The sequence below is a fragment of the Babylonia areolata genome, chromosome 8 (assembly GCF_041734735.1).
Source record: "Babylonia areolata isolate BAREFJ2019XMU chromosome 8, ASM4173473v1, whole genome shotgun sequence".
Classification (NCBI taxonomy): domain Eukaryota; kingdom Metazoa; phylum Mollusca; class Gastropoda; order Neogastropoda; family Buccinidae; genus Babylonia; species Babylonia areolata.
This window is the reverse complement of record NC_134883.1, coordinates 35,155,354-35,169,265: the sequence shown is the minus strand read 5'-3', so window position 1 is coordinate 35,169,265 and position 13,912 is coordinate 35,155,354. Positions and strand designations below refer to the sequence as shown.

Here is a 13,912-nt window from a genome sequence, read left to right as displayed (position 1 = left end):
TAGGTGTAGGAAGCATTTCTGAAATTTCGTAGAAAAATATGAAGAATTGGCTGAGATATTTGCGATTTTGTACTCTTCTGGATTGTGTATGACCCACGATAGCCAGCGAAGGTTAAGGGAGTAACAGTTTTTGTTGACCTTACAACTTTTGTGGAGGATGAGACAGAGATGTCAACCCCTGCCAAGTGTCTGCAGGAACAATCAAGAAATTTGGCAGGAACATTTTGAATTTGGTAGGAACACTCAGACTTCAAGCTACATCAGCTTGTTCCTTCCTTGGACTTCATAACTTAATCCATTGGGCACAGATGCTCTTTCACCGAGATGCAACTTGATTTAGCCATGTTCTCTCTTGTTCAGGCAAACGACTAAGCTGACTGGTCCATTCAATGCTGTATCAATGTAAATATGCATGCAATTAGCTGAGCATCATCATGTGAGACAAAGGTTCGTAGTGACTGCCCTGGCTTTGTGATCAACAGGTCTAGAGTGTCTGGGTAATGTTACAACAGGAAAGCATGTGATCATGCTGTTTAGTCGAAAATGAACTCGTTGGAACAATTTTGATGTTGGCGTAATGTCGGAACAAACTGCAATTGAGTGTAACAAAATACGGTGAAATCGTAGCAGTTGGTATCTCTGGACAGTCTCTTATTTGTTTTTCGCTGCGTCTTCAGCTGAAGAGTTTCAGTGGCATAACTCTCACACTGCTCATCCCGTCATCCACAGCCACTTTCGTCTGTCGCAGTTTCAGAGACAGTTACTTAGTACTGCTGGTTTTCCTATCTGAATTCAGTGCTTGTAAAGGCATTCTGTGAGTTGGGTTGATCTCTGTTCTGAGGCTTCACAAAATATTCTGTTCTATATTTGGTTGTGATGGTGCTAAGACGGTTCAGCTGATTTTCATTTTCTGAAAAATACAGAAAATGTTCTCAGAACACTAAGATAGGACTGGTGTGGCAATAGCAAGGTGGCAGCCAGTAACTTGTTGTTTGGAGGGAAAATGGTTGCTTTGTGTGGGGCATCTATCTCCTGATCACTGGCATCTGCACATTATGGTGTGTGATGACTCTGGTGATGGCAGACTGTGCAAATCCATCCACGTCTTCCTTCAGCTGTTTGTGATCCAACCATGTGTGTGTGTGTGTGTGTGCATGCGCACATGTGAGTGTGCACGTGTGAGTGTGCATGTGTGTGTTTGTGCATACGTGTGCTTGAGTGCGAGTATGCGGTTTAGCTAGATTAAGTTGGCAATGTGCATGGAATTTGAAAGGATAGCAAAGAAAGAACAAAAATATCTCCAATGAAAAATGCACACACACACATTCTTACTTCAGATTTAGTAAGAATATTTTGGTTCTCAAAACATGATTATTTAAAAAATTTAAAAAAACAAAAACACCATGAAACAGATCTCAGTGTTTCTTTCTCACTAAAATGTTTATAACATGTTTAAAAAATGACCAATGATGATGTGAAGGTGACATCACTGAACACAAAGAAGCATATCAATGTAATCATCGTCATGTTCATAACGTGCTGGCTTCCATCTCCTCTTCTTTCTTCTCATCCTCTGCAACACAAACCAAACAAATGGACAAGATCTCAGATTAATGAACAGTGATGCCTTGAAGCCTAAGACTGGATTAAGACTTAAGAGGGTCTGAAAAAAAAAAATCTTTGATGACATGTGTTTCTAGAAACCATCTGAAACGCCTTTCTGTAAATAATCTGTTCACACTATTACCCACAAATGTACTTAGTAACAAAAAATATGCTCTTGTGCTTTTCATATTTGTTTTCTAGCCTGCAAACATGACCCAAAGTAATACAGTATATCTAAATAAACAGGCTACTGTGATTCAAAGTAATACAGTGTCTCTAAATAAACAGAGATATGCTGAATCTTTTCTGAAGCATGTTAAGTAAATGCAAACATAACTCCCCACCTCCCTCCACCCACACACACATTCTCAGTCATTAGTCCAACTGTCTCTTTCACCCTCACACAAATGCTTTTTTCCCAGTCAAACACCAGCACAGCTTGCAAATATAGAAACTAACACTTAGCTTTAAACTTGACCATTTTCATTGCATGAATAGTGATATTTTTGCAGTTTCTCTCAATATTAGCTCAAAGACAAGCACACACACACATGATGTTTAGTCGAGTTTGTTGCAGCCATGCTGCATCAAACCTCTGAAATATACAATCTTCCTTCTGGCAAACCTCATGATTTCACACTTGGGAAAAAAATTCTTCAATGCCAGAAAGAGAAAACTCAACCTCAAATAAAATGCCAAATGGTTGTTAACCTTCAGCTCTAAAGAGTTTAGATAAAACAATAACAGAGAGCTAACATGAAACATCCAAAATGTGAAATGACAACCCACGAAACTGAACATTGCACACATACACACATAGAAAATCCAAAGATTTTTAAATCATTTCAGGCCAGACATCACTGATGCCACCAATCCAAGTGTCACCTCAGCCTCACACCCAGAGCTGTCACTGAACAATCCCAACTGTTTTGACAATGTCATCTACACCTCCACACCCACTTCTGTACACTTGTGTAAACACCATGCACACCCATGCCTGCCCCAGACACCATCTCCAGTGGGCAAAACAAATGATATAAATGTATTTGTGTGTGTGTGTGTGTGTGTGTGTGTGTGTGTGTGTGCGTGTGTGGGTGGAGGAGAAAAAGAGAGAGACTTAGATAATCTATTCATTTGAAGCCATAGCCTTTTATGAACAAGTGGCAATAAAAATGTGCAAATGTCACTGTAAATGGTCAAATACGATATAAACTGCTTTCTCAACTAAACAACAAAACTACAGACATTAAGACAATACAGTCACTTTTCACTTAAAAACTTAACATAAATCAAAAGTGAGATTGAGAATAACATAATTATCAGCTGATGCCATCAATAAACAAAAACTTAATAAACTTTGGGTGTTTACAGTGGTGTGATGTTATGCATTATACTTTGTATTACCTAAGTGTGTGTGTGTGTGAGTGTGCATGCATGTGTGTGTGTGTGTGTATGTGCGCGCGCGTGTGCACACGTGTGTGTGAGTATGGGTGTGTGAATGTAGATGTGTGCAGGCAAGTGTGCATCTCTGTGTGTGTGTGTGTGTGTGTGTGTGTGTGCATGTAGATGTGTATAGGCAAGTGTACGTGTGTGTGTGTGTGTGTGTGTGTGTGTGTGTGTGTGTGTGTGTGTGTGTGCGCGCGCGTGTGTGTGTGTGCATGTGTGTGTGAGTGTGTGTGTGTGAATGTAGATGTGAGTAGGATAGTGTGCATCTGTGTGAGCAGAACAAATGATTCAAACTGGCAAACATTTAATACAGATGATAATAATAATACAAATGCTAACATTTGAAATATGCATAAGCTTTGGTAATAAAATTAATAAACTGAATATAAAAAAAACTGCAAGCAAATCATACATATTCATAACTTTTATGTGGAGACACTTCTAACAAAAACATGAAACACAACAATCTCCATAGTTAGTAATGGTCAGTAAGGTCACTATCAGCATCATCATTTCTTCTCTAGCATTATGTGTATTGAGTATCCGATGAAATTTGTTTTAAATTCATGTTTTTTGTTTGTTTGTTTTTGTTTTGTTTTGTTGTATGAATGTACATGTGAGTATGATTGTGTACATGCCTGAGCATGTGTGTGTACGTGTGTGTGACCATGACTGATTTGATGTCTCAATTTAAAAATCCTCAGCCATTCAAAGCCAAATCAAACAGAACAGTAAAAGCAGAACTGAACAACCCCAGGCATTTCAGTACATCACCTGACATGGTTGATGATTCTGCAGATCAACAACAAAACAGATGAAAAGAAAGACAGTGGGAACCAGTCAAGAAATGGCCGGACTAATATTCACAATCAAATGAACTGTAACTAATGAGGGTTTGACAAATTTTGATTATCTGAAAGCATCCCCTACTGTTTTATAAGTATTTGTGTTTGAAGTGACCAAATAACACATGACAAAAGATCAAAATAATACAATGCACACAGACACAGCCATACTCAGAGTGAACTTCATGTTGCTTAAATTTCACTTTCTGTCACTACAAAATCAAATGGGCTGTATCTCTGACAGGCTTTGACAATCTAGATGCATCCTACTGTTTCACAACTACCTGGACTTGTTATCAAAGAACACCAGAGAGTATGACTAGAAAAATCAAGAGGCATGCATAGCTCACACAGCATACATAGACACACTCAGTGTGAACTAGATCATTAGATGAAGCATACAGTTCACTGTCAGTGAAGGCACTTTTTATTCCTAGCACTGCCCAGTATCCAACAGTACATGATGGTTGATAGGACACTGATTGAAACTGACACACCATTCAAAATTGAACAATCCACTGACATTGCGCCATGGAGAAAAAAATGAACAATACTGGGACTGCACTGCATGCAATATATTGATCATCAAGAGATCCTGGATATTTTTTTGTTTTTGTTTTTGTACCCAAAGAAAAGGAAATAACAGGATAATAGCCATACTCCTTATAGTCCTAATTCATATCTTTCACTAAATGTACTGAAAGATATAAATACAGTAAGATTTCCACCAAGAATTTTTTCGCAATGAAATAAATGTAACCAAGCCATATAATGATACAATTTTCCATTCTCAACCATATTTATGTAAACCGATTATCAGATGTATATACGAGTAGTACATATTATTTTAGGGCATGTTTTATACTGAAGGCATAACAACTGGTAAATCAACTGGTTTACACTGTAGGTATATGAAATGAGAGATTATCACACAACTGCCTATAAACTGGAATGACACCCAACATGAAGTGTAACAGCTCAGTAGCAGTCAGTGTATTCAAATCTTCAACTGGAAGATGTGTTGTATGAATCAAAACAGTGCCTAGGAAGTGATGGGTGCTGATCTGTCAGAACCTAGACCTTCTTGTCTAGATGCACGCAGGAGATAAAATACACAAACCCACAACAATAATATATGTGCAGTATGGTTTGTTACATTTCTGTTTGTGATGGTTTGAAGAACACCTCTTTGTCCATCAATGCAAATGAATGTGCGCATGAGCAGCCATACCCAAAGACATACACCAGCCTACAGTGCAATACCCGCATCAACACTGAGCTATGGAAACGAGAACACTCTCAGCATGCATCACTCCCCGGAGTACACTTTCTCATACACAACTGAACAAGAACGTCACCTAAAATAACAAAACAAAGCAAAACTTTCATTCAAAAAAGCTATGCATGGAAAGCCCAGTTGATGAGTACAGCAAGTGAGGAAGGATTTCTGTTTAAAGTCCCTGTCACACATACTGGTGACTGCAGAAAAAATCATGTCCAGCAAATTAATGCCTGGTAACCATTTTTCATCCAGTACTAAATAAATATTGTTTGGAATAAAATATGGTCAGAAAATATACATTTGCATGTAAAACTGACACACACAAATACAAAGTGATACACAGGCATGCGGTTTGATACACACACACAAATACAGGTTATTTACTGAGAACTGACCTTCAAGAATCCTCTGGAGCTCATGAATGGATGTGATAAGCACCAGGAACTGTTTGCGTCGCAGTTCAAGCTGCACACAAAAGAACCACAAACATTACTGTTTTACTTTTCTCAGAACAGACCTTCCTTACACCAGAAAAAAGATTGTTTCAGTTCAAGGGAGATAAGCTACAAAACAAAATAACTGACAGCAAAGCTAGACTGATCAAAATGTGAAACCATGAAAAATATGTGACATGCAACTACTTTGAGATACAATTGAGGAAAAAAAAAAAAAAGTAATGGCTATTCTTTTCAACTTTTTTTCAATTCACATTATTGCCAAAATCATAGACTAAAAAAAGTTATACACATTACAGTAAAAGAACTGCATCCTGTAAGAACAGAAGAATCCTACAGAATTCATCATCCTAAAAAATAATTAGAACAGCTGCAACAGCTCTTTACTTACCTTTTCTTCAAGTTTTTCCTTTGTGTCTGCGAATGACTTCAGTTCCTTGTCCAGACTTTGTAACTGACTGCAAGTCAATAAAATAAAACATGAACACACACACCATGCAAAATATATCTTTTTTCATGCTTTACAATTTCACTTTTTTTTCATATACAAAAATTAACAAAGTCATTTTTAAGAAAAGATGCAGCAATAATCTAAAGATCTATCAAAACACCAATATTTTTACCACAGTATGTGTGAGTATGGCTATGAATGTATGTCTGGGTTCCAAAAGATTGTATTGCATAATCATACAATGACACATGCATAAAAAAAAAAAAAACCCACAGGGGAAAAAACCCAACCAAACCCAGATGCAGCAATAATCTAAAGATCTATCAAAACACCAATATTTTTACCACAGTATGTGTGAGTGTGGCTATGAATGTATGTCTGGGTTCCAAAACAATTCATTTCAGAATCATACAATGACACACGCATTTAAAAAAAAAAACAAAAAAAAAAAAAACCCTATCAACTTCTAAACAGGTTTACTGACACCTACAATTCTGACAAAGACATTTTGTGATTATGAAATCTGTCAATACAGACTGGGACATTGTTGGTTTCTTTCAAGATTAATGCATTCAGAGCTCGGGAGAAAAAAAAAAAAGGATTGACTGACTTTTCCTGATAAGATAATCATATGAGTTTGAAAAATCACTGATGTCAAGATGCACACTGCAAAAATATCAACCAAATATGAAGTCTATGGATTAAGGAGAAATGTTAAAAGACTCACCGTGTTGTCTCTTGTCTGTCTGGGTGTTGCTGAATCACTTTTGCCAGCGCGTCATACTCTGGAAACAAGATGAGGATATGTTCATTACTACACACTGAAGTTATTGCCACTGAATGTATGAACTCAATACAGTTTGCCTGACTTCACAGAGGGAGTCTGACATACCTGAGAATCTGATGTTTGATGCTAGCACAATGATATCTGATGTCAACAAAATAATGTTAGATGCCAGCACAATGTTTTATGCCAACACAATGACATTTGATGCCAGAAAAATGTTTGATGCCAGCAAAATGTCTCATGCTAGCAGAATTTTTTGTATCAGCAGAATGTCTGATACAAGCAGAATGATGTTTGGTGCCACCACAGTGAGTTTTATGCCACCACAATGAGTTTGGTGCAAGCACAATGATGTTTGATGCAATTACAATGAGGTTTGATGCAAGCACAATGATGTCAGATGCTAGTAAAATGATGTTTGATGCCAGAACAATGATGTTTGATGATTGTACAATGATGTTTGATGGCAGTACAATGATGATTGATGCCAGAATAATGATGTTTAATTGAAGCACAATGAAGTTTGGCACCAGCAAAACGCAGTTTGGTGCCAGCACAATAATATTTGATGCAAGCAGAATGATGTTTGGTGCCAGCACAATCATGTCTGATGTTAGGAAAATGATGTTTGATGCATGCAGATTGAGGTTTTGTACCAGCACAAAGAGGTTTGGTGCCAGCACAATAATATTTGATGCAAGTACAATGAGGTTTGGTCCAGCACAATGATGTCTGATGCCAGAACAATGTCTGACACCAGCATGAGGTTTGGTGCCAGCACAACAAGATTTGATGTAAGCACAATGATGTTAGATGCCAGCACAAAGAGGTCTGATGCTAGCACAACGATGTTTGAATGGTGTAAGCTGCCAGCACAATTATGTTTGATGCTTGTACAATGATGTTTGACAGCAGCACAATGTTTCATTGTAACACGAAGAGGTTTGGTGCCAGCACAATGGGGTTTGGTGCCAGTGCAGTGATATTTGATGCCAGCAGAATACTGTTAGATGCCAGCACAATGTTAAATGCCAGCACAATGATGTTTAAAGCCAGAAGAATGTTTGATGCTAGCAAAATGTCTCATATGCTTGCAGAATGATGTTAGATGCCAGAACAATGAGTCTGATGCCAGCACAATGTTGTTTGGGCCATCACAATGATGCTGATGCAAGCACAATGAAGTCTAATACCAGCACTATAATGTTTGGCGCTAGCACAATATTTGAAGTTAGTAAAATGATGTTTGATGCCCACAAAATGATGTTTGGTGCCAGCACAATGATGTCTGAAGTTAGTTAAATTATGTCCGATGCCAGCACAATGATGTTTGATGCTTGTACAATGAAGTTTGACACTAGCACAATGATGTTTGTTGTTTGATGCCAGTACAATGGTATTTGATTATAGCACAATGAGGTTTGGTGCCAGCACAATGTTTTACAACTTCCGCTTTTGTGGACCTCAATGATGTTTTACAACTTCTGCTTTTGTGGACCTCATCTGTTAATGATATGTTCACTCACTAACAGTAACACTTATGGTCTTGTACATATGTGGTCATTTTTTTTTTTAGTATGCCATTTCTATTGCAATGGGTCTGTAGGTCTTGTATGATTTTTGGGGGGATGGGGTGGGTGGGTGGGGGCGTGGAGGGGTGGGAGAAAGTGTCTGTAGATCACTGTCGCTGTCTTTTCCTTCATGTACTCCTTTTAAATAGTGAGAAAAACAAAGGGTGCCCAGTACTTTTTACCAGAAAATCAGTAACTCATAATAACCTATGCAAATAGCAGGTTGAAAAAAAGATCTACAGTCTAATGAAATCAAGTACATGTAGCAAACTTTAAGAAATCATAAATGCCATGAAAGCAAATGGAACACAAATCTGCATGATTGTCGGAACTTTTCACAAACTGTTATTTATTGTCTGTATGGTATATTACCAAGACTATTGTGTTTTAAAAAAACAAAACAACAATCTCTCTCTCATTTCTGGGAGTCTGAACATAAATATTTCATGTTCTACTCAGCACTACTGAAACCCAGCACTGTAACTTACAACAAGTCACCAATAATTTATTCTGTTCTGATTTGCTTCATAAAAATGCCTTTCATTTATCACATGAGTAGATATCTTTCACTGAGTTGTTTTAATGAACTGATATATTTTGTAACTTGACATTTTGTGCATTACAACAATGCCAACAACAACAAAACTGTGACTGTGCGAAATGAATCAATCTATGAAAAAAGGGGGGGGAAAGTCTAAGAATTTTGGGGCACTCCAGCACTTAACAACAAAGCTGATAATCTCTGAATGATAGAAACAAGAAAATTATGAATTAATTCTAAAGATGTTCAGATACAGAATATGAACTGAGAGTGCACACAATACCTTGTCTGTTTTTCCTGATGCGTTTTGCCTCTTGCAATTCTGCTTTGCATTCTGTTATCCTTTCTGTGGCTTCCTGGATCTTCTTCTCTGAAAGCAAAATTATCAGGATCAGTTTATTGTTACTTCAGCCAACAAACATCATTTCTGATTAAATGTATATGTAACTATTTATATCTGTAATGAACATTATTACATGTAAACTCAACCACTACCCCTATCCTCCACCTGGAAACAGATTAACTGCCTGCATGACAGGAGTAAAAATGGTCATACACATAAATGTCCACTCACATATACCAGTGATCATGGGAGTTGCAGTCCATAAACAAAGAAGAAGAAAACTAAGAAGAATCACCAAAAATATGACGCTTCACTGAGTGATATAGTCTTATATAAACTATATATCAATGCACATATTATCCTTTCAAACATTTTTAAAAGATATAAATGCAATAACAGAATGCAAAATTATAAATCAAAGAAATACAAGTGATGATATTAATCATGTGAATTTACATGTTTGTTATATATATATATATATATATGATGTATGTATACATGTGAGTTTGAATGCACTGAAGTGCATATGTACATTTGCATATCGAGTGGGTCTGTGCGTGTGCTATCACCCCATCTCTGTGAGAGTGTATGTGAATGTAGGTGAATGCGTGTGTGCGTGTGCAATGTGAGAGAAAGTCTGTGCGTGTATGTTTGCATACATGTGTGTGTGTGTGTGTGTGTGTATGCGTTTGTGTGTGTGTGTGTAAATTTGTGCGCACACGTGTGCGTGTGCATGTGTATGCACGGTGTGACTGCCATTCATTTCTACTGATTGCAGGTGAAACCACAAAAAATATATCTCATTTCACAAGCACACATACCAATATCTTTTGTGAGCTTCTCATAGTTTTCTTGCTCTGCGATGTTCATGGCATGAACCTGCACCGACTTCTCCATGGTGAACTCACACTGTGCCAGCATGGACAGCATGCGCTGGTGGGTGTTGTGGCTGTAGAAAACCAACATTATTGACACTGATCATGTGTACAGCACTGGTTTGTTACATTTCTGTCTTGTGTTCTATTCCTACCTGTACCTGATGATTGGGTGAACACTGAAATACCTACAGATGCAGAAAAATAGTGCACGTCTGGCCATTCACACAGACATGCACAAAGAAACCAGATACACAAGGAAAAGATACATTTTGACATTACATTGTCTGCTCTCTTCCAGGCACATTTACTGAGAAAAAAGTATTCTTCTGATGAACTCCGAGGCAAGGCAAAAAACCTCCCAGACATTCAGGAATTTTCAACTGTGTGTGGTGTATGTGTGTGTGTGAATGTGCACGCACATGCAGATGACCACCAATGATGATGTTGGAGGCTGTCTGGTCTGCTAGTGTCAAACAGCTTATCTTTTTACTCTTCCTGATAAAGACTTTGGGGCAAAAATCAAAACAATAGTTTTAGAGAAATAAATTCTATGGGTGTACAGTGAGCGTGGAGATTTTGTCTTGTTATTTTAACGGACAACTGTTAATTCAACAGCCTTTATTGTAGTCATGCCACCAGCAGCGAGGTGTTACCTTCTCTATCTATATACAGTATCTATCAGCCTTCCTGCATCTCTCTCTCTCTCTCTCTCTATATATATATATATATATCTCATTATATGTTATACAACTTGATGCTTCTAAAAGCAGACTTGGTGCTGCGTGTCTCCAGGAAGAAGCCCCAGTTGCTTATGCCCTTTGTGATGTTGAAAGTCTGCAGGGTGCACAAATTAAAAAAGAACTGTTAGCCACCATTTTTGCTTGCAGAAAGTTCTGTGACATCGTTTATGGTCGGCAAGTTATCATTGAGACAGACCACAAGCCTCTGATCAGCATGGCAAAGAAGCCACTGAATGCTGCTCCAGCTCACCTGCAGAGAATGCTGTAGCAACTCCAGCACTTCAACCAGCGGTTCATCTACAAGAAAGAGAAATAACTTTTCAAGGCTGACACACATTCCAGAGCATACCCAGATGAAGCCCCAGAAGCCACTGAGTTTGACTATGATGTCATGACTGTGTTGTCAATAACTCCAGCAAGGATGAAAGAGCTTCGGCGAGAGAGATTTGCTGACAAGTCTATGCAGAAACTGGCAAAATTCATCAAGGAAGGATGGCCCCAGCATGAGAAAAATGTCCCACCCAATCTAAAAATATTCTTCCCATTCCATGATGAACTTGTGATAAAGAATAACATCATCCTGAAAGGCCAGTTGGCTGTGATCCCAACAGCTCTATGAACAACATAGACTGGTGTATTGCACAATCAGTGACAATGGCCACATGGGTGTTGAAATTGAATGCACCTGGTAACTCACCTGTGACATGATTTTCTAACCCAAGGTGCACCAGGACATCGAGAGCACCGTGTCCAAGCACTCAATATACAACTAAAGCTCACCTAGTGTATCAACTCTTGATCAACCACCCTGTCCCCAATTTTCCCTGGGCAACTCTGGGAGCTGATGCATTTGACTGGAACAGTTGCCAATACCTGGTTGTGGTTCATTCCTATTCTGGGTGGTTTGAGATTGACCACCTTCTTGATACCTCTTCATGCACAGTTATTGGCAAGATGAAGCATCTGTTCACAACTCATTGCCAGGAAACTAATGAAAGACACTGGCAGACAGTTTGCAAACTGACAAGGGTTTCAAGAAGCTAACCATTGTGAAGTCCACCAGTGACACATCAGATGGAGCAGGCTATATTTGCAACAGAAAACACCTGCTGCCAGTCAACAACCTGAAACCCAAGTGAAACGCACTGGCCTTTGATATGCCCCGCTCAATTCAGAGCCAACCAGTCCTCTGGTCTTATATCACCTGCACACCAGCGTCAATCAGCTGTGGTTCATCCTCAAGACACATGAACGTCCCCACACCCTGCAACGCTACAGCCCCTTGCTCAGTCAGATGGCAGTGCACAACACTTTCCCCAGCATTCACAGCCAAACACCTCATTTGGACAATCCAAACCACAGCAGATACCGTCTGTCCCCACCAACCAACCCATTACATGCAGCCAGCCTCTCAACAAGGGCTCCAACCAGCCTGTGATTACCTGCTTTGGAAGGATTATGAAACCAAACCCAAGGTACTTTTGACATTTCATTCAGATATCAGACTCAGTCTCATATACAGTGACACACACACATTCTTACTCACTCACCATGAACAAAATCATTTTATTTTTTCAAGAAGAGACAACAGACACTGAATAAATTTTCATTTTGAAAGAAACTGTTACTTTATTAGTTTATTGCTTGTCATTTACAAAGATAAGTTTTCAGTTTAATTTCATTTTTCAATCCATTCTTTCTGTCAAAGGATGATGCAAACATCTGTATACATATAAATTATAATACTTGCTTCTGGTAAGAAAGAAGACACTTCTGCAGACTACCAATGGTCACTCAAGAATAATAAAACAAGGTTCGCTCCAGAAAACGTTATGCATATATATACTTCATTTCATTACCTGTCTTCATCCTCTGGGGAAGAATACCAGCGTACAAATGTCTTCAGCAAATTGTTCAGACGCTTGTCATCATTGCCTCCTTCCCCATCTATCAGCAGGCGACGTCGGATAATATCATCTGGACAAATAAAATACAATATATGTTTATTTTAAAAAAATATCTTAAATATTCCCGTGTCAATTAGAGGTAGTTGGTACTGTGGGGGTAGGCCTACTGCTCAAAAGTAATTTCCATGAGTATAAATGATCTATTCTTCTATGTTTCTGAGTTGACAATTTTCATTCAGTCTTTAGCTTTCTACTTTATATCATGTAAATCTTAAAATGATATGGTTTTAGTTTGCACAGGGCACACTATAAATTAATACTAATAGTACTATCAATCATTAACTCCGCAACACCCATGTGGCAATGTCTGTCGCTATCTAGAAGTAAATTAACAACCCAAAAGTGATCTTTTTCAATAAAATATTATACTATTATGAAAGAAGAGATGAAGATTGATGAACCAAAATGAAACGGTTTTCATCACCGATTATGACTACACATGTATTTATATACACGTAAGTAAGTTTTCGATTTTCTCAATACTTCTGAATTTATAATTTAAAAAAAATATTCCCTTTCACTAGCTATACATTTTGGATACTATTCTCCATATATTACAAACTATTTCATAAGCAGCTGGGTCAATATCTGTTGTGTGGACCTGCCCAACGTGTTTCTGTCCCCAGGCAGAAGAAACAGCACTTTGTTGGGTGCTGTTCTGTCAACCATAGCTGAACTGTGTGAAACTCAGCATAACTTTGCAGCGATAGAAGACCTAACGGTTGTTCAAATTTGTTAAAACGCAAAAAAAACAAAACAAAAACAACTCAAAACGAAATTAGGGCAGAATCAGATATACATAAGCTTACCGTCCGTCACCGAACCCATTTCGTGTATCTTTTGCTTTTGGACTTCTGTGTAGGCCTAAGGGAAATAACTGTGTTGATGAAAACATCATCGCTCGAATCATTATAAAGATTTTATTCATTTCTATACGCTGTATAACAATTCAAACGATGGCAAATAAATGTGAGAATGCAGATGAATTAATACTATACCAA

General features: G+C 38.1%; 1 protein-coding gene across 2 annotated transcripts; it reads right to left on the bottom strand.

Annotated features, from left to right (window-relative positions):
- Positions 1–1,323: 1,323 nt before the first annotated feature.
- LOC143285160 (THO complex subunit 7 homolog) lies at positions 1,324–13,786 on the bottom strand. Of its 2 annotated transcripts, XM_076592390.1 has the most exons (9): positions 13,721–13,786; positions 12,804–12,921; positions 10,148–10,275; positions 9,267–9,353; positions 6,812–6,869; positions 6,025–6,091; positions 5,574–5,643; positions 3,826–3,843; positions 1,324–1,573 (listed from the first exon to the last, which is right to left on the bottom strand). In XM_076592390.1, exons 1-9 carry the CDS (start codon positions 13,737–13,739, stop codon positions 1,530–1,532), a joined length of 609 nt encoding a protein of 202 aa, XP_076448505.1. In that variant the 5' UTR covers positions 13,740–13,786; the 3' UTR covers positions 1,324–1,529. The 2 variants fall into 2 exon arrangements, with proteins under 2 accessions (XP_076448505.1, XP_076448506.1); XM_076592391.1 differs by lacking the exon at positions 3,826–3,843.
- Positions 13,787–13,912: the final 126 nt, after the last annotated feature.